The 18450-nt window shown below is 44.8% G+C and overlaps 1 protein-coding gene across 3 annotated transcripts in view; it reads right to left on the bottom strand.

Moving 5' to 3' along the window:
- GRINA (glutamate ionotropic receptor NMDA type subunit associated protein 1) overlaps positions 1 to 18450 on the bottom strand; it is a 160816-nt gene that overhangs the window by 71159 nt on the left and 71207 nt on the right. For all 3 annotated transcript variants that reach the window (XM_033933235.1, XM_033933233.1, XM_033933236.1), the window contains exon 3: positions 11271 to 11377. In XM_033933235.1, the coding sequence (XP_033789126.1) occupies positions 11271 to 11377 (107 nt within the window). The remainder of the gene's footprint in view (positions 1 to 11270; positions 11378 to 18450) is intronic.

Below are 18450 nucleotides of genomic sequence, written 5' to 3'. Positions count from 1 at the left end.
GTTTGTCTGTCTCATTGTCTGCTGTATGTCTGTGTCTTTTTTTGTTGTATTTCTCATTGGCCACTGTCTGTCTCCTTAGCTGTTGTTTGATTGTCTGTATTTTTTAGCTGTTTGTCTCCTTGCCCACTGTCCATCTGTCTATCTCCTTGGTCGCTGTCTGTGCGCCTTTGTTTATTTTGCTGTCTCTCCTTTTTTTGCTGTCTGTATTTTTTTTGCTGTGTGTCTCATTGGTCGCTGTATGTCTGTCTTTTTTTTCAGTATTTCTCCTTCTCCACTGTATGTCTGTTGGTTGTTTTTTTTTTCCCGTCTGTCTCCTTGGCTGTCTGTATAGTTTTGCTCTATGTCTCCTTGCACACTGTCTGTCTGTCTATCTCCTTGGTTGCTGTCTGTGTGTGTTTTTGTAATTTGGCAGCCGCTGTATGTCTCTCTTTTTTTGCTTTCTGTCTCTTTAGCCGTTGTCTGTCTATCTGTCTCCTTGGCTGCTCTATGTTTCTATTTTTTAACTTTCTGTCTCCTTAGCCGTTGTCTGCCGCTGTATGTTTGCCACTGTTTGATTGTCTGGGGGTTTTTTTGTTCTCTGTCTCCTTGCCCACTGTCTGTCTCTTTTTTTTCTGTCTATCTTCTTGGTCGCTGTGTTTGTTTGTGATTTTTTGCTGTTTGTCTACTTGGTCACTGTCTGTCTGTCTGTCTCATTGGCTGCTGTATGTCTGTATGTCTTTTTTTGCAGTCTAACTCCTTGGCCACTGTATGTCTGTATGTTTTTTTTTTCCTGTATTTATCCTTGGCCACTGTATGTTTGTCTTTTTTTTTTCTGTGTGTCTCCTTGGCTGTTTGTATTTTTTTTGCTCTCTGTCTCCTTGCCCACTATCTCTCTGTTTGTCTACTTGTAAGTATGTCTGTATTTTTTTTGGTGTCTGTCTTCTTGGCTTCTGTATGTCTGTTTGTCTTTTTTTCCTGTGGTGTCTCTCTCTCCTTGTCCACTGTATTTTATTTTTCAATCTGTCTCTAGCCTCCTGTCCTTCTGTGAGTGTCTTTCACTGCTACCTAACTCTGTTTCAGTATGTGTGACATATTTCTATCAGTCTGTCAATGTCTCCTCTTTTTTTTTTTCCTTGCACTGTCTCTCCCTAGCCCCCTGTCCTTATGTGTGTGTGTGTAGATCTCAGGGGGATGTTAGGGGGATGTAAATTAGTCAGGGGGCTGTTGGGGGAATATGCCCCTTCTCCCACCTACCTTTTTTTTCTTTATCACGAAACTTAGAGAAAGTAACTCCAAACTAGCACAGAGAAAGTAGTAAGAAGTAAATTTGCACAGAGTAAATTGTTTAAAGTCGTAAATTGGCACAGAGTGACTTGTGTAAGTTAAACCGGCACTCGACACTCGTTGGTATGCGAATGTGCGCACGCAGAAATTTGCTTTGACAACCTTCGAACGCGCATACTATTACCTCGCGGAAAATTGTTTTGACAACCAAACGCGCATGCTATTACCCCGACGGGAGGAGTGTCTCAAAACTTGCCGGCGCTTTGTTCAAGTCAAAAGAATAATGTACATACCTCTTTACTTTGATTCACATGGAAAAATTATGTTCTTACCTGTTAATTTTCTTTCCCTTAGACGCAGCAGATGAATCCAGAGACCAATGAGATAGCTCACATCTACCAGCAGGCGGAGATAGAGAAACTGATTAACAGATGGTCCTATTGGCTGGCACTCCTCCTGTTTATCCAGTATAGCTCCTTGCCCAAGCATCCGTAACCATCAATAGGCATAGCATGTAAAAAACTTCTTTCCCATAACAAATCTCAAAATGCAATAATACAGAAAACAACCTGCCATAATAACAAACTGCGAAAGTTGCAAAAGAAAAACCCGAGAGACAATATCCAGAAAGGGTGGGGCTCTGGATTCATCTGCTGCGTCTAAGGGAAAGAAAATTAACAGGTAAGAACATAATTTTTCCTTCCCTAGCAACAGCAGCAGATGAATCCAGAGACCAATGGGATGTAGCAAAGCAATCCTCAATCTGGGTGGGAAGCAAACGCCGCCTCCGCAACAACCGAAGCACAAAACGCCCCTACTTCATGCGCCCCCACATCCAAGCAGAAATGCGGAGAGAAAGCACTCTCGGAAGACCAATTAGCCGCGAGACAAATCTTCTCCAAGGAAAAAACCTCTGGGCCGAGCCCAAGAACTAGCCATCGCTCCGGCGGAATGGTCATGAAGTTCTTTCGCCACCCGCTTCCCTGCCAGCAAGCAAGCATAAAGAAAGTCCTCCTGGACCCATTGAGCGATGGAGGCTTCGGACGCCGCCATACGTTTGAGGCGTCCCTTGAAGAATACAAAAAGGAGCTATAAACAACTAAAAGTCGTTAGAAACCGAGCTCGCGGAGAACGCTACATACGTATCAAAAAATGCAGTGAATAAAAGCACTGCTCCCAATTTCTCCTCCCAGGAAGAAGGAAGGAAAAGCGAGCATGACATAAAAGAAAGGATGACACACCCCCCTAGAAAGAAATAGTGATACCATCCGAACTGATATCCCTTATTTTGGAAATCAGAAATAGGAATCCCCGTTGAACAAGGCCTGCAACATAGAAAACTGCAGAGCTGAAGCCATGGCCACAAGAAACCCCATGTTCAACGGCACAGCCCTTTAGAGTCCCAAAAGACAAGGATGAAATGAAGCCTTCGGTAAACTTAGAAGAAGTACGTGAAGATTGTACTCCAAACCAGGCTTTCTAAGAGGCGCATGAATATACCGCACTCTGTTTAGGAACTGAACTACATGAAGCTGAGAAGTAAGCGAAGAACAATATACCTAGCCCTTGTAACAAGCCAAGAATGGCACTAGAAGCTGAAGGGAATTGAACGCTAAACCCTCGGCAATACACTTGTGCCAAAAAGGAACTCTGGAGTGGTTCAAACGTTAAGAAGCACCCAAGAAAGGAAAAACCTCCAAAAGGAAGCAGAAACCACAGGAGAAGACGTCCGTAGCACCTGGATAAGAGAAGAAACAACCTGCTTTGCATAACCCTTACACGTCAGCCAAGATTTTTCAAAAAACTAGGTCGTAATACTAAAGTAGTACAAATATCCATGTTGATCGGACCCTAGGCAAGCAAAGCCGGAAATACAAGGAAACTTCTTAGTCCGGCTGTCGAAAGACTCATCAAATCCGCATAGTAAGGATGGCGCCGCCAATCCAGAGATTCTACAAATACTGTGCCCGGAAAGCGAGCTCAAGATGGCAAATCCAAGCCATCATCAGCCAGCGGAAAACACTGAAAAAGAGAAGTCAGAGGCGAGAAAGGAGCCATGCAGCTACCCCCTCTAACTCCCACTCCCTGGGCCCGCCGAAGAAGCTAGGAAGCTTAGAATTGAGAGACGAGACCATGAGGTCTAGGTCAAGGAGATCTCACGTCCATAAAAGGAGTTACAATGCCTGAGCCACAAATCTCAATATCCAGGATGCAGAAGATTACACTATTACTAACATGTACACTTTCCAGAGCGTACACAGTGCTGTACACTGTAACATACAAGAAATGGGCCATGCTCAGATTCCGCGGAGAGAAAGTCTATCCAAACTCTTATCCTGATTCATAAAAGGATCTGCCAACAGAAGACGAAGATGAGAGTCCACCCATTGAAGCAGACCAACTTCACCTGCCAACTGAGTACAACCCCTACTGCCCAAGCTGTAGAGAAATACCCCCATCCTAATACTGACCAAAAGGACCCTCAGCGGCAATCCGGAAGAATGATCTGAAGCTCCAGAAAGGTAGCCTGACCCTGCTCAAGAGTAGAAGAATGAACAAGTACTGAGTCGCCTCTGAAGACCAGAATCCTGGAGCTGAGGATGGAAGCCACCGAGCCCCCCAACCCGACAGCCCGGGATATTCGGTGGTCATGAGCTAGTCCAGCAAAGACCGAGGCATGCCTTGAAAAGAGAAATCGCGCTGAGCCACCAAATCATACAGAGCGATGCATGAGGAGCATACCAAATAATTGGAGCCCTGAGATATCGGGAACCACCGGAACAAAAGCGACTGCTGTAGCGTAAGAAGGGGAAAGCAAGCCGAAGTTCCCAGTGGAGTCAGCAATATGGATCCCAGAAACTGTACAGAATCCCATACTCTTGGTCATGGTAAGCAAAGAAGAATACCAATCTGAGACCGAGATCCCACGCCCAAGTCTCCGGAAAGAAACACATGTCTCTCCTATATGAATAAAAACATTACCCTGATATACCTATAAATAGTACAGGAGAAAAAAGCGCTGTGCAAATTCGAAGATGCACGTGTAAAGAACTGAGGAAAAGATACCACCCTTTTCGTGTCAGTCAAATGGCCCGACTGGAAGTCGTCCGAATCAAGCAGGCAGTCAAGAAGAAATTAGATGAATTGCCTGGTAGCGCCAAAACGGTACCACCGCCCACATCACCTAAAACGTTCGTGAAGCCTTGGGTAGGCGAAATGGCATGTGCCAAAACCGAAAGCGCTGCTCCAAGAGAGGCAGGCAAACCAAGTGCCGATTCGGAGTCCATAGAGAAAATGTAAATATACTCCCAGGTTGTCTGCAGAAATGTGTAACCCCGAGAAACTAATTCAGCAGAATGAGATCCAGCCTGCCCAATGCCCCCGTCTCGGGCACCATGCAGTAAGTGGAACAACGTCCCTTAGTTCCCGAAGAACTACAAGAACTGTCCTGAGGACCAGTAACACTGAAAAGGGAAACACAAAACATAGAGACTCCAAGAACGAACTGGAAAACCTGAGGAGAATGCAAAGATGCAAGCATCCTGAAAAATCTTCACAGCCCCCTGACCTGACATTATAGCGTCTTCTCCCTCATGAGAAAGCCTGAAGAGTCATTGGAAGAAGTCAAGATCCCCTCAGAATGAAGTGCAGAAGGTCAGGGAATGGCAGGATGAGAATGTAGGATCTGCAAGAAGATTCTCCTAGGAAAAAAATCATGTTTCACAATGTAAAGAGGAATATACTGGAACCATGAACATGAGTGAAATACGTATGTCCTTTAAAGTGAATACGTACTAGACTCAATCAAGATGCTGCATCTACCGCCCCGTGGAAAACAACAGCATCCTTACAGGTATCAGACAAAGCTCACATCGCTAATGAGAGCTTCAGGGATGAGGCTAACAGCCACATAGCGCGTGATCCTCCGCGGGTTTGATAGAATAGGTAACTGGCTCCTGGTTAAAAGGAGCTGTATAGCCCTTTCTGTCTGGTCGGGGGGCCCGTCTAGCATGTGCCATGAGAAAATGGTGACAGGAGAAACCAGCGTGATAAGCATGGAAATCTGAAGTCCAGGCCCCCTCATAAATAGAGAAAGAGAGTCTTGGCCGCAGGAATATGCGCAGTGTTATTATGCCCATAGAGACAGCCCGAACTTGGAAACTGTTTGTACTACCTTTAGGCATAAATATCCTGTGCCACTACTAGACACATGCAGCTCAGCACAGAGGCCCAAATAAGGACAGTTACCAACAGACAAAGGCTCAATCTGCAGGGACCCCAAGAGAGACAATGAGATACCTGTGTGAAATACAGGGCACTATCTTACTGCTGATCTCACTGTGCCGTGAGTTGCCGTATGTCGCCCCAGTCCGGAGACAAACCGAGATTGGGTGACCTAGCACAGGTCAGAGTCTCTCTGGTAAACCCCTTGAGTGCTAACCCCAGAGTCCGATTAAACAAGCAGCTTCCTTCAAGGGAGTACAGCAGGAACACAGACAGACATATAAATCTGCCCAAGCTTGTCCCAAAGCTGGTGAAACACATACAACTTGTCTGAACCGGAAAGGAGAGAAGCCCCGGGATACCCTGACCAAAGTCAGCTGGAAACAAACTACCGGAACGCTGCAGCTCTCCTGCCATCGCCGGAGACCCATGCGCACGCCTGATTCTCGCTGACACGTGGCCACTGCATCAACGCTCCTAGAAACATAGTCGGATTCGAACCTCGCAAAATTTACCCTGCCACGGCTTGCACAGAAAGAAAATCAGATTCGGGGAAAACCAGAAGAACGGCCCACAGCGCCAAAAAACATGTCCCATCTCATTCGTGCTGCTATAAACCGGCACCTGCACAATCAGCTGCACATGGCTGTGACAAACACTGATGAAAGAGAGCCTCAGAATAAACAGGACTACTGCTGCACTGAAACCCAACAATGAGAACAAGTGCGAGCAAGAAATTGCACCGCTACTGCCGCGCTGTAACCAACAAGGAAACCAAGCGCGTGCATGCAAAGGACGGGAAGTCCAGGCTCCCTCCACGGATTTCTATTCATAAAACTTAGCCTCAATAAAATATCCATACCTTAAATGTACGATGACCGAACCCACAGTACTAAGACTCCCAAACAGAACCTGAAGTTCAAACAACCGTAAAAGCCAGACATACTCACAAGCTTGTTGTTAGGGCCGGTTGAAGCCAGTTTGCAGCAAAAGCATGGCAGAATGTAGCAACTGTGGTCTTTTTATTTTTTTTTTTTTTACAGAGAAGGAAAAGAAGAAAAAAATTGAGACCCAGTCAGACCCTCTAGCAATGGAGGGAGGGTGAGGCAGGGACCTGGGGGGGCCCAGGTGTAACCCCTAAAGCCGGCACCGTTCAGCCGGACACCCCTGTCTCACTGAAGAGAAAATCTCAACAGGAGAAATAGCATTGCCAGCTCACTGAAGAGAAACCTCAACAGGAGAAACAGAATGGCAGTCTCACTGAAGAGAAACCTCAACAGGAGAAAATAAAGTTCCAGTCACAGCCAGAATTCAGGAGCTAGTTGAATAGCAACCTTTTCCTGCTGGGAGATAGAGAATACTGGATAAACAGGAGGAGTGCCAGCCAATAGGACCACCTGTTAATCAGTTTCTCTATCTCCGCCTGCTGGTAGATGTGAGCTATCCCATTGGTCTCTGGATTCATCTGCTGCTGTTGCTAGGGAAGTTGAGTTCAGCTGCCACATTTGTTCTGGGAACATCACAAAGCTGTCTGCCTGTCTCTTATCTCTGCAATGTGTGCCGATATGTGCAGGAGAAGCGTTATTTCCCTCCCCCTCCAGTCCCTGTGCAGCACTTGGGACGGTGCCTCCTCCCACGATCCCCGTCTGCATGCGGCTCTTGAGAGGAACTAACAAATTCAACTGATGTGTCTGTGAGTCGGCTACAGCGCTCGAGTGGTGGTGAGCTCTTTAGAGGAGGTGCCGGCGCTCTTAATAAATTCAATGGGCATGCATTGTAAAAGAGTCGGCCACAGCGCAATGTGATAGCACCACAGCTCGTGTATCCCGTTGAAGAGGAACTTCCGTCTTGCAACGATTCACTTTGGGGTCAAGTGCGGTTCGTGATAGGAGCTGCTGCCGCGGCTTGAAGGTTAGCCGGCAAGGCCATGAGTGTGGGTCCCAATTTATCTTGAGAGCGGCAGCGGTGTATATGTGGCAAGAGCAGGGAGTGCAGCGTTTTAAAATTTTTTTCCCGCTCGTGGGGCCGTAGGAAGCGTGCATGCACACTCTTGTGGCCACAGACATATGGAACACAACGATAAAAGTGTGCATGCGCCGCTTAGGGTTTTATTATAAGAGACTAGTCTTTAAACCTGTTACATTAACGGGTGCTAGAATAGATGTGTGTGTCTGTCTTTATTTCTTTCTCTAACTCTCCTTGGCCGCTTTCTGTCTGTCTTTCTTTCTTTCTGTCTCTATCTTTCCTCGGCTGTCCACCACCACCCCTTGCCTGCTCTCCCTGTCCAGCAGCAACCCATCTCCCTTCCTTTTACCTCCCCCGTCCAACAGCACCCCTTCCCTGTTTTCCCTGTCCAGCAGTAGGCCTTCTCCCTTCCTTTTACCTCCCCCCTATCCAGCAGCACTTCTTCCCTGCTCCGCCTGTCCAGCAGTAGGCCTTCTCCCTTTCTTTTACCTCCCCCGCTGTCCAGCAGCACCCCTTACCTGATCCGCCTGTCCAGTAGTACCCCTTCTCCTTTCCCTGTCCCCCTGTCCAGCATCCGCTAGCCCGGGCAGCCTTGGGGCTTTTGCTAGGCCGTCCCACTTTGCATTATCGAAGTGGGCCTGCCTAGCAAATACCCCGCGGTTGCTGCGTTTGCTGGTCAGGGGCTTAGAAGAGGTGTCCCGGCAGCACAGGAGTCAAATCACCGCTGAAATCGCCGTCGCAAGCCGCCCTGCGCGCCTCCAATCAAATTCGGCATGGAGGCACACATGTGATGACCCTGTTAGGCTAGCAATTAGTCATTCAAGTCCTGAAGGGATCCCTTGGTTAGAAGGGACACAGCGGGCCAGAAATTTGTCATTATCCAGTAGGCTCGCTGTGCTCATCAGGGGCATGGGTTTGACAGCTTCCTCTTGAAGAAGCCCTGGTGGTCTAGTGGCCTTTTCAGAGGAAGGAACAAACATCGCTCACTGCTGCCTGGTTGTGCTGCTCTGTAGAAATGGCTGCTGAGACTTTCCCGGCAGCCATTTTCAGACTGGAACCAGCATAGGCAGGAGTGGATGGGAAGTATTTCACTGATAAACCTTCTGGAGGAGGCCCAGATTAGCATCAGTGAATGTACACAGATTATAATCATTTTCTCGAGTCTTTCTTTCACTCCTTTTCTGCCTATTCGCTTTAATGGCTCCTTTCCTCCTGGGATAGATGGGGCTAGTTTTGCTCGCTGGGAAGCAAGGGGCATTCATTATGGCAGATGAAGTTCAATGTGGAGAAATGCAAGGTAATGCATTTAGGCAGTAAAAATAAGGAATACGAGTACAGAATGTCAGGTGCAACTCTGGGAAAAAGTGAACAAGAAAGGGATCTGGGTGTACTGATAGATAGGACCCTGAAGCCATCGGCACAATGTGCGGCAGCGGCAAATAAGGCAAATAGAATGTTGGGCATGATAAAGAAAGGAATCTCGAGTAGATCGGAGAAAGTTATAATGCCGCTTTATAGGGCAATGGTCAGACCCCACTTGGAATACTGCGTCCAACATTGGTCTCCCTACCTAAAGAAGGATATAAAACTGCTGGAGAGGGTGCAGAGGCGAGCAACTAAACTAGTGAAGGGTATGGAGAAACTGGAATATGAGGATCGACTTAAAACACTGGGATTGTTCTCCCTTGAGAAAAGGAGACTGCGTGGGGATATGATTGAGACCTTCAAAATAATGAAAGGAATCGACAAAATAGAGCAGAGAAGATTATTTACATTGTCCAATTTGACACGGACAAGAGGACATAAAATGAAGCTAAGGGGGGGCAAGTTCAGGACTAATATCAGGAAGTTCTGCTTCACACAGAGAGTGGTTGACATCTGGAATACTCTCCCAGGGGAGATTATTGCAGAATCGACAGTCCTAGGCTTCAAGGGCAAACTAGATGCATATCTCCTTGAGAGAGGCATATAGAGATATGGTTGGCTATAGGGTAAGCCAGGTGTATACCTGGCAGGGCCTCCGCGTGTGCGGATCACCGGACTAGATGGACCGAAGGTCTGATCCGGAGATGGCGCTTCTTATGTTCTTATGTTTCAATTAGTGGATGATAATGGGAAGATTTGGTCCTTTGCTCAGGTGCGGGAAGAATTTGATCTTCCGCCCACTGATTATTTTGCCTATATAGAAATTCAACACTATCTTAACTCCCTACCTCATTGCTCTTTAACGACTTCTTGTCAGGAGTATCATCCACGGCCTTTACTATTGGTTCACAGCTTCCTGTTCCCCTTAAATTCCATCATCGTCATTTGAGAGTCCCTCTTGTTTGATCATTCTAGATTACGGGATGCCTGGGTTCGGGACCTTGCTGTGGAATTGCCTGAAGATGTGATCTTGCAAGCAATTCGTAGACTGCCCACTTTCGTAAATATACTACTTTTTAGGAACAACACTATAAATTAGTCTGTCGTTTATATGTCTCCCCTAAGCGGGCTTACCTCTCTGGGTTCCGTGAGTCAGCTGCCTGTCTTAGTTGTCAGGCCTCTGAAGCGGGCTTGGGCCATATGTTCTGGACATGTCCCAACATTCGCTCCTTTTGGGATGCCATATTTCTTTTTGTGGAGCGTATTTGGACCATTATCATTCAACGTTCTCTTTGGAGCTGTCCCTCATTATTCCCCCCCCCTGGAAACGGGGGGTAGCCAGTTTTCTTAAGTGGACAGTTCTTATTGCCTTGAAATGTATCCTGCTTAAATTGCTCGACGGAGAAGCACCGGATTACTCCCTCTGGCGGTGCCGGATGATTACCTTGCTGATGTGGGAGCGTCGAGATGTATGGGACTTTTCCTCTCCTGCTGGGCACTCTTTCCAATGTGCTTGGGAACTTTTTTGGACCACTATGACCCCTCTGGCTCATAGCCGATTGCTTAATTGCTGATATCTTGTATTGTTACCTTGTTCTGATATTTTTTGTATGTCTGTGTCTTTGTACTGTATTCTTCCCCTTTGGGAAATGTATCTAGAAGGAGGACTGGGGGTTGGGGGATGGTTGTTGGGGGATGGCTGGCTAACTATGGTGTTGTAGGTTTTCTGTTAAAACTTGAGCTTCGCTTTTCTTCATGTTCAATGTTTTGATGACTTTTTGTTGAGCTCAATAAAATATATTTGAACCATAATCATTTTCTTGCAGCTCACCATGGGGATTAGGCTATGACTGAATTTCTCACCTTAACATGGAATCATATGCACCGTCTTATGTATTCAAAACAAAGAAATTGACCCTGAGATATCCGCAGAGAAGAAAATCCCGAAGAAACCAAAAAACAGTGTGGAGTGACGATGTTCCTGAAATGGACTTTATTGAAAGTTTAAAAGTTCCATAAGTCAATGTAAGCAATCCATATAGAAGTAAAACGATCCACATAAAAACCTTGGGACCTAATCCGCCGAGACCATGGGACCCAACCCAGTCAGTGTTTCGACAAGATAATCTTCTTCAGGGGTTCCCGATAGTCCTAAGGTAGTACATACGTGAAATAAACAGTCCAAAAGTGCAAATGCGTGGAACTCCGCAGAGAACGCGCTGCAAAAACCAAAAGCAATATGTTGAAACACGGACTGGTTGGGTCCCATGCTCTCGGCAGATTAGGTCCTCAAGGTTTTTATGTGGATCATTTTACTTCTATGTGGATTGTTTACATTGACTTGTAGAACTTTTAAATTTTCAATAAAATCCATTTCAGGAACATCATCACTCCAGTGTTTTTTGGTTTCTCCTGTCTTATGTATTCCCACATCTAGATTTCACATCTCTCACCTTACGAATGAAAGCCCTTCGGATACTTTTGTCATCCCAGTGGTTGGTGGGAAAATCCTGGTTATCAGAGTAGGAGGGTGGTCCTTCCTCATGGTAAGCACCAAAATCTACAAACAAACCAGAAGTGTATTGTGAAAAATGTAAAAAGTTACCCTGAATATTTTACAGCTATCCAGTCCACAGAAAAGATAAAATAATTCTGCGTGGGGACCTAACTGTCTGATTTGGATGGGCAGAATGGAGAGTCCATATATACTTCATATGCCCTCATTTTCTCTATTTCTACCTAGGAGATAATTAGATTTCACCGAGTAAAGCATACAGGAGGACAAGATACCTTAATATCTTGGAAAACCAAAGAAATGACTTTGATTTATTTATTTTAGGTGTATTTATTACTCCTGGTGGAATTCTGCACTACAGTGCAATGCAGAATTTGTGAGACATATTTATCTGAGGTCTGCCCAGAATTTGTTATTGGGCTGCACGCCCTCTCCAAATCATGACCAGCAACAATTTTGGGCAGACTGCACGGACTCTGCAGCCTTCCCTCTACCACAGTCCCTTGATGATGTCACTTCCTTTTTCTTCGGCAGAACCATGGTAGAGGGAAGTCTCAGAGTGGGGCTGCCATTGACTGGAATCAGCATCACTGAGGTTTCATAGTTTATTAAATTTGAATGAACGCTAATCATAAAATTCAAAGCATTGTACCTGAAAAAATATATATGGGGAAAGAACAACAAATAATGAACATGACCCAAACAAACCAGACAAACTTGACTTCTGAAGGGAGGTGGAACACGAGGAAAAAAGGAAGAACTACAATTTGTGGAGAAAGGGAAACATAAAAGGTAAAAACAAATGGGATATGAAAGGTAGGGATCAGTTGAGGGAGTAAAATATTAAAAAATAGGAAGGATAAATTAATCATAGGCATCTTTAAAAAGAAAGCATTTTAAGCTACTCTTGAATTTATCCAAATTTTGTTCTGCTCTGATACATAATGGGAGGAAATTCCAGATTGAAGGAGTAGTGACAGAAAAGATGGAGGCACGGCGGGTGCCAATAATTTTTAGTGAAGGGACATAGAGAGTATGTTGCAAAGCAGATCTTAGGGTTCTGAGGGGATCGTAAGGTATTAGGAGTCTGTCTATGAATGCAGGTTCGTTAGTCTTTTGAGTTTTAAAAGTTAGAAGAGCAATTTTAAATGTAATCCAATGCTGGAAGGGCAACCAGTGTGCGTTCTTTAGTAAAGGAGTGACATGATCAAATCTTTTTGAGTTCGTGATGATTTTAATAGCCGTATTTTGAATTACTTGGAGGCGTCTGATATCTTTTTGACATTAACCCTTTATATAATGAATTGCAATAATCGATTTTTGAAATGACAAGAGAGTGAATTAGAATACCGAGAGAATGTGAGTCTAAGAGAGGGACCAAGGATCTTATCTTCCTGAGCTTATAGAAGCAGTTTTTAACAAGAGCACAAATTTGGGGTTGGTATGTTAGTTTATTGTCAATGATGACACCTAATATTTTAGTTGTAGAGGTAGATTCAAGTGGGTATTATCAATGGATACTGGTGAAACCAGCTGTATGCCCCCTTTCCAAGGGAAAAGAACATTGCTTGTTTTTGTTATGCTAAGAGGGAGCATATTCGAGTTTAGCCAGTCTCGGATTTTGGCTAATTTGGAATTAATGGAAGCAATATCATTTAAGTTAGAGGGATCAATGGTATGAAGAATTTGGATATCATCGGCATAGGCTGAAAAGCCAATTGACTGGCAAAGGGTTAATAGTGGGGCAAGATAGATATTAAAGAGCAGAGGGGATAATATGGAACCTTGTGGGATGCCGAAATTGTTTTGAAAGGGCGTAGAGAAAGAGTTATTGAAATGTACAGTAGAGGTTCTACCAGAGAAATAGGGACTGAACCATTCGAGAGCTTGATTTGAGATTCCGATAGAGGCAAGCCTTTGAAGTAGAAGCTGGTGGTCTATTATATCAAATGCTGTTGCAAGATCCAAGGAAATAAGAAGCACTGATTTATGTTGGTTGAGATAGTATTGAATAGTTGTAGAAAGTCCTAAAAGAGAATGTTCTGTAGAGTGGTTCTTTCAGAAACCCGTTTGATTAGGGTGAAGAATTTGGATTTTATCTACAAAGTCAGAGAGCTGATTAAAAACGATTTTTTCAGTTAGTTTGGCTAGAAACGGAAGGTTGGCAATGGGTCAGTAATTAGCACAGTCCAAAGAGTCATTTTTTGGATTCTTGATGATTGGATAGAGGATATAGTGTTTTCAATCTGCTGCTAAACAGGCTGAAGTAAGACTCTTATGAATGATTTGAAGGATGTAAGGGCCAAAGATGGATAAGTGGTGTTTTATGATGAATGGCGGAATAGGCTCTGAGCTGGATCCCTTAGCGTTAAGGGATTGGATGGTACATTCGATGTCTTTCAGAGATGGTAAAAAGAAGTTGGAACACGTGGTGGTTAAGGAGTTATTCACTGCTTCAATGGAAATAGGATTGACTACTCCAGCGGCAGAGAAGGTGGAAATTTTGCATTTGATCTTGTCCCTAATTAAATTGATTTTTATCTGAAAAAAGTCGGCTAGGCTTTGAGCTGAGGGAGATTCATCATTGGAAATGACCGGTTTATGTTTTAAATGAGTTAATTTTTTTAAGGATAGAGTTCTTTGCCTTAGAAATGTTCTTTATGTAATATTTTTTTCTTTTCTGCATTTAGTGTTTGACGGTAATGCTGTGAATGCTCCTTGTATTTATTAAAATTGGTTTGAGTGGGATTAGAACACCATCTGCGGCAAAGACAACGAGGAGACAAAGATGGCTAAAAAATAAAATTACAGGCAGGTAAATAATACTAATAAAAACATATAAAACAAATTAAATTGCAGTAGAAGTGCCTAAAAGAAATAGTGCAGTAGTGCTGGAGCTTGAAGCGTGCGCCGCAGAGAGTCTGGGAGGATATAACATAGGCTAACCTGTTGGGGGCGGAGTCCGGTGCGCCGCCGCTTTGCAGCGGCAAAGACAACGAGGAGACAAAGATGGCTGTTGGGGGCAGAGCACAAAAAGCTCACTCCTGCCCGGTACACTGCTGGACCACAAGAACTTGCAGCAGCCATTCAGAGGGGCTCAGAGTGGGATAGGAACCCGGAAAGCTTGCTCCTGCCTGCCTTGAGTGCTGGTCGCGGAGGTGTTCGATGATCTAGTTTGGTTTATTGATGCCTGTTATTGAGGCATCTTATATGAGTTATGGAATTTTATATTTTGATGTGTGTGTGGGTTTGGCCAGTTTTGGCCTTAAACGATATTCGTCATTGATGCAATGTGTATGTTATATGTAATTTGATTTGATATGTAAGTACTGTATGTAATTTGTTATGTCTCTGAAGTGTTTTGTACGATAAATGTAAATCCTTCATTTTGTAGTTAATATGTAACTTGCCCTGGATAAGGGCAGGTGAGAAATAAACAAACAAACACCGCTGAACCACCAGGGATTCAAAAAGATACATGGGGGGGAGGGAGGTAAAAAAATTGTCAAGAGTCAGCTGGGACAGGAGGGATATCTCATGTCCCGACCCACCAGGTCATAAGGCAGGCCGGCAGAGGCCTGCAACAAATCCAGGAAGAGGGGTGGGGGTTGACACTGACCCAAATATAAGACAAGACCCCCATTTTTGGGCCATTTTTTGGGCCCAAAAATCACATCTTATATTCGAGTCGATATGTGTTGTGAATCTTTTCTTTTCAACATACCTTGTAACTTCCAGTATCATCTTAAAAGTCATATGAAGTTTTACTGTTAACTATGATCACGAAACCAGGAGAGATGAAATATGTTCTGATAAGCATGAACAACTAATCCCAGCTCCAGCATTCACAAGAGTTTTCAAAGGCAAACCAGCTTACCTGTAAGATCGCTGACTGAACATCTTCCTCCAAAACTACCTAAGCTTCCAGAACGAATCCAATAAAACAGCTGCCGTTAAATGTAACGTACTTACCTACTCAGTTTACCGAGGATTACTCGTACATACACTCTAAACCAGTGTTTCCCAGGGCTGTTCTAGAATACCCCCTTGCCAGTCAGCTTGTCAAGCTATCCACAATGAGTAGGCATGGAAAAGATCTGAATATCATGGAGGCAGTATATGCAAATAAGCTCATACATATTCACTGTGGAAATCCCCAAAAACCTAACTGTCAAGGCGGTACTCTAGAACTGACTTGGGAAACAGTGCTCTAGGCTATCCCTAGTATTTTCAAAATAATATATCAACAGACTTCTTTGGAGTGGACTAGCAGCCGAATGGTTCAATTCCCACTGCAGCTCCTTGTGACCCTGGGCACTAACCCTCCACTGTCCCAGGTACAGAACTTAAGATTGTGAGCCCTCACTAGGGACAGGAAAAAAAAAGTAGCTACATTCAGTATACAGTATGTAAACCACTTTGATTGCACCCACAGTAAAGGAGGTATATCAAGCCCTTCTTAAATAATTTTTCAATTCTCTCTGAATACAACGTAATCACTAATCATCCTCACATCAGCAGAACTTTGTAGCGTAAAAATGAAGTATGTGCTGGGGGGTTAGAGCCTAATATGCACTTAAGGGTAGAGGGACCTTGGAGATCTGAAGGCAAAGAAACAAGGCAGTAGCTGCAGCCAGAAGGATGCTAGGCTGATAGAGAGAGGCGTAACCAGTAGAAGAAAGGAGGTGTTGATGCTCTTGTACAGATCACTGGTGAGGCCTAACCTGGGAGTATTGTGTTCAATTTTGGAGACTGTAACTAGTGAAGGATATAAGATGACTTGAAGTGGTCCAGTGATCCAAAAGACATAAGAGACTGGAAGGCTTGAATATGTATATGCTAAGAGCAGTGTTCTTCAACCTTTTTACACCCATGGACCGGCGGAAATAAAAGAATTATTTTGTAGACCGGCAAACTACTAAGACAGAAATAAAAAACCCGTTTCCGCCCCACCTCCGCGAGCTCAGTTCCCCCATCTGATCCCATACATACAAGCCTCAGTTATGATTTTATGTTGAACATATTTTATTAAAATATAAAAAGAAACTATATTCTGTACAATTGTCATTTTATACAGAGCAAGGAGCAACAAAACCCCTGTCTCCCCTCCCCTTCACATATATCCCCTCTACTATCAAGAAAACTGAATAAGCCAAATTATTATTGAATGCTACACAGAAATATCATGCTAACAGACTACCGCAGTCACACATGACAGGAATAATGTTAGAGGAGTGCATCTAGGGCAACTGCCCCTGAGGTCAGAGAGAGCCCTAAGCCAACTGGAAGCTAAAAAAGCACTGCCTGCGCTTTGCAGTCTCCAGTTATGTCTAACACCAGCTCTAGCAGGATGCATATTTCAAATCTGATATATTCTAATCACAAAATAGAAATAAAATTATTTTTTTCTATCTTTCGTTGTCTCTGGTTTCTGCTTTCATCTTCTTTTCACTCTCTTCCTTTCAGCATCTGCCCTCTCTGTCTCTTCAATCAAGCATCAGCCCTCTCCCCCTTCCCTATGGTATCTGCCTTCTTTCTATGCCCCTCTCCCCTTTCCAGCCTACATCCCCTCTCTGCTTTCCAGCTTCACTGCTCTCTTCATTATATCTCTCCTACACCAGATCTAGCATCTTTGTCCCTCTCTTCTTATTTCTCTACTGATCCCCTTCCCAGCATCACTCTCAACTTTCTCAATCCTCTGTCTCTCCCCTTTCCCTCATCTGATCTCTCCATTCCACCCTTCCCCTCCTCTAATCTCCCTGCCAGCTGTCTCCTTCATTTCTTCCTCCTCCCCTGTCCAGCAGTAACTCTCTCCCCCTTCCCTCCTCCCCTCCCAGCAGCATCTATCAATACTCCAGAAGCAGCAATCCCTTTATCCAGCAGCTTCCCAGCATCCAACAGTGGCTTCCTTCCCTTCTCTCCGCACCCCTCAGGACTTGCCTGCAACAGCGCCAATAGCATCAACTTTCCTCAGAGGCGGCACAACCCATCAAAAGACCAAAGGCTTTCTAAGCGAATCACTGCACTAACGCCAATTGGATACGATCCTGAACGAGGAGAATCTACGAGATTCCCGTCAACATGGATTTACCAAGGGGAGGTCCTGCCAATCCAACCTAATCAGCTTCTTTGACTGAGTGACGGGGAAGCTGGATGTTGGGGAGTCCCTGGACATCGTATACTTGGACTTCAGCAAAGTATTCGATAGCATACCACACCGCAGGTTGTTGAGCAAGATGAGCTCTATAGGATTGGGAGACACATTGACAGCATGGGTTGGGGACTGGCTTTGAGGTAGGCTTCAGAGGGTAGTGGTGAACAGCACCCCCTCCGAAACGACAGAGGTGATCAGTGGAGTGCCGCAGGGCTCGGTCTTGGGCCCGATCCTATTCAACATCTTCATAAGGGACTTGGCTGAGGGGCTTCGAGGTAAAATAACGCTATTTGCCGATGACGCCAAACTATGCAATGTAGTAGGCAAGAACACAACAGACAAAAGCACAGTGTCTGACGGAAACTCAAGGCCCGACAGTATGGTGCATGACCTACTCCTACTGAAGCGCTGGTCCAGGTCCTGGCAACTAAGTTTCAATACTGAAAAATGTAAAGTCATGCACCTTGGCAGCCAAAATCCATGCAAGACTTACACCCTTAATGGTGAGATCCTAGCAAGGACTGTAGCAGAACGTGACTTAGGGGTGATCATCAGTGAGGACATGAAGACTGCCAAGCAAGTGGAGAAAGCTTCATCTAAGGCTAGGCAAATCATAGGTTGTATACGTAGGAGTTTCGTCAGCCGTAAGCCCAAAGTCATTATGCCATTGTATCGATCCATGGTGAGACCCCATCTGGAATACTGTGTACAATTCTGGAGGCTGCATTATCGCAAAGATGTGCTGAGACTTGAGTCAGTCCAGCGAATGGCCACCCGGATGGTCTCGGGACTCAAGGATCTCCCGTATGAGGAATGGCTGAAAAAATTGCAGCTATACTCACTCGAGAAATGCAGAGAGAGGGGAGACATGATCGAGATGTTCAAATATCTCACGGGCCGTATTGAGGTGGAAGAGGATATCTTCTTTTTCAAAGGCCCCACGGCAACAAGAGGGCATCCGTGG

Source organism: Geotrypetes seraphini, chromosome 2 (assembly GCF_902459505.1).
Source record: "Geotrypetes seraphini chromosome 2, aGeoSer1.1, whole genome shotgun sequence".
Lineage (NCBI taxonomy): Eukaryota > Metazoa > Chordata > Amphibia > Gymnophiona > Dermophiidae > Geotrypetes > Geotrypetes seraphini.
The sequence above is the reverse complement of the archived record's forward strand: the minus strand, read 5'-3'. Positions and strand labels throughout refer to the sequence as shown.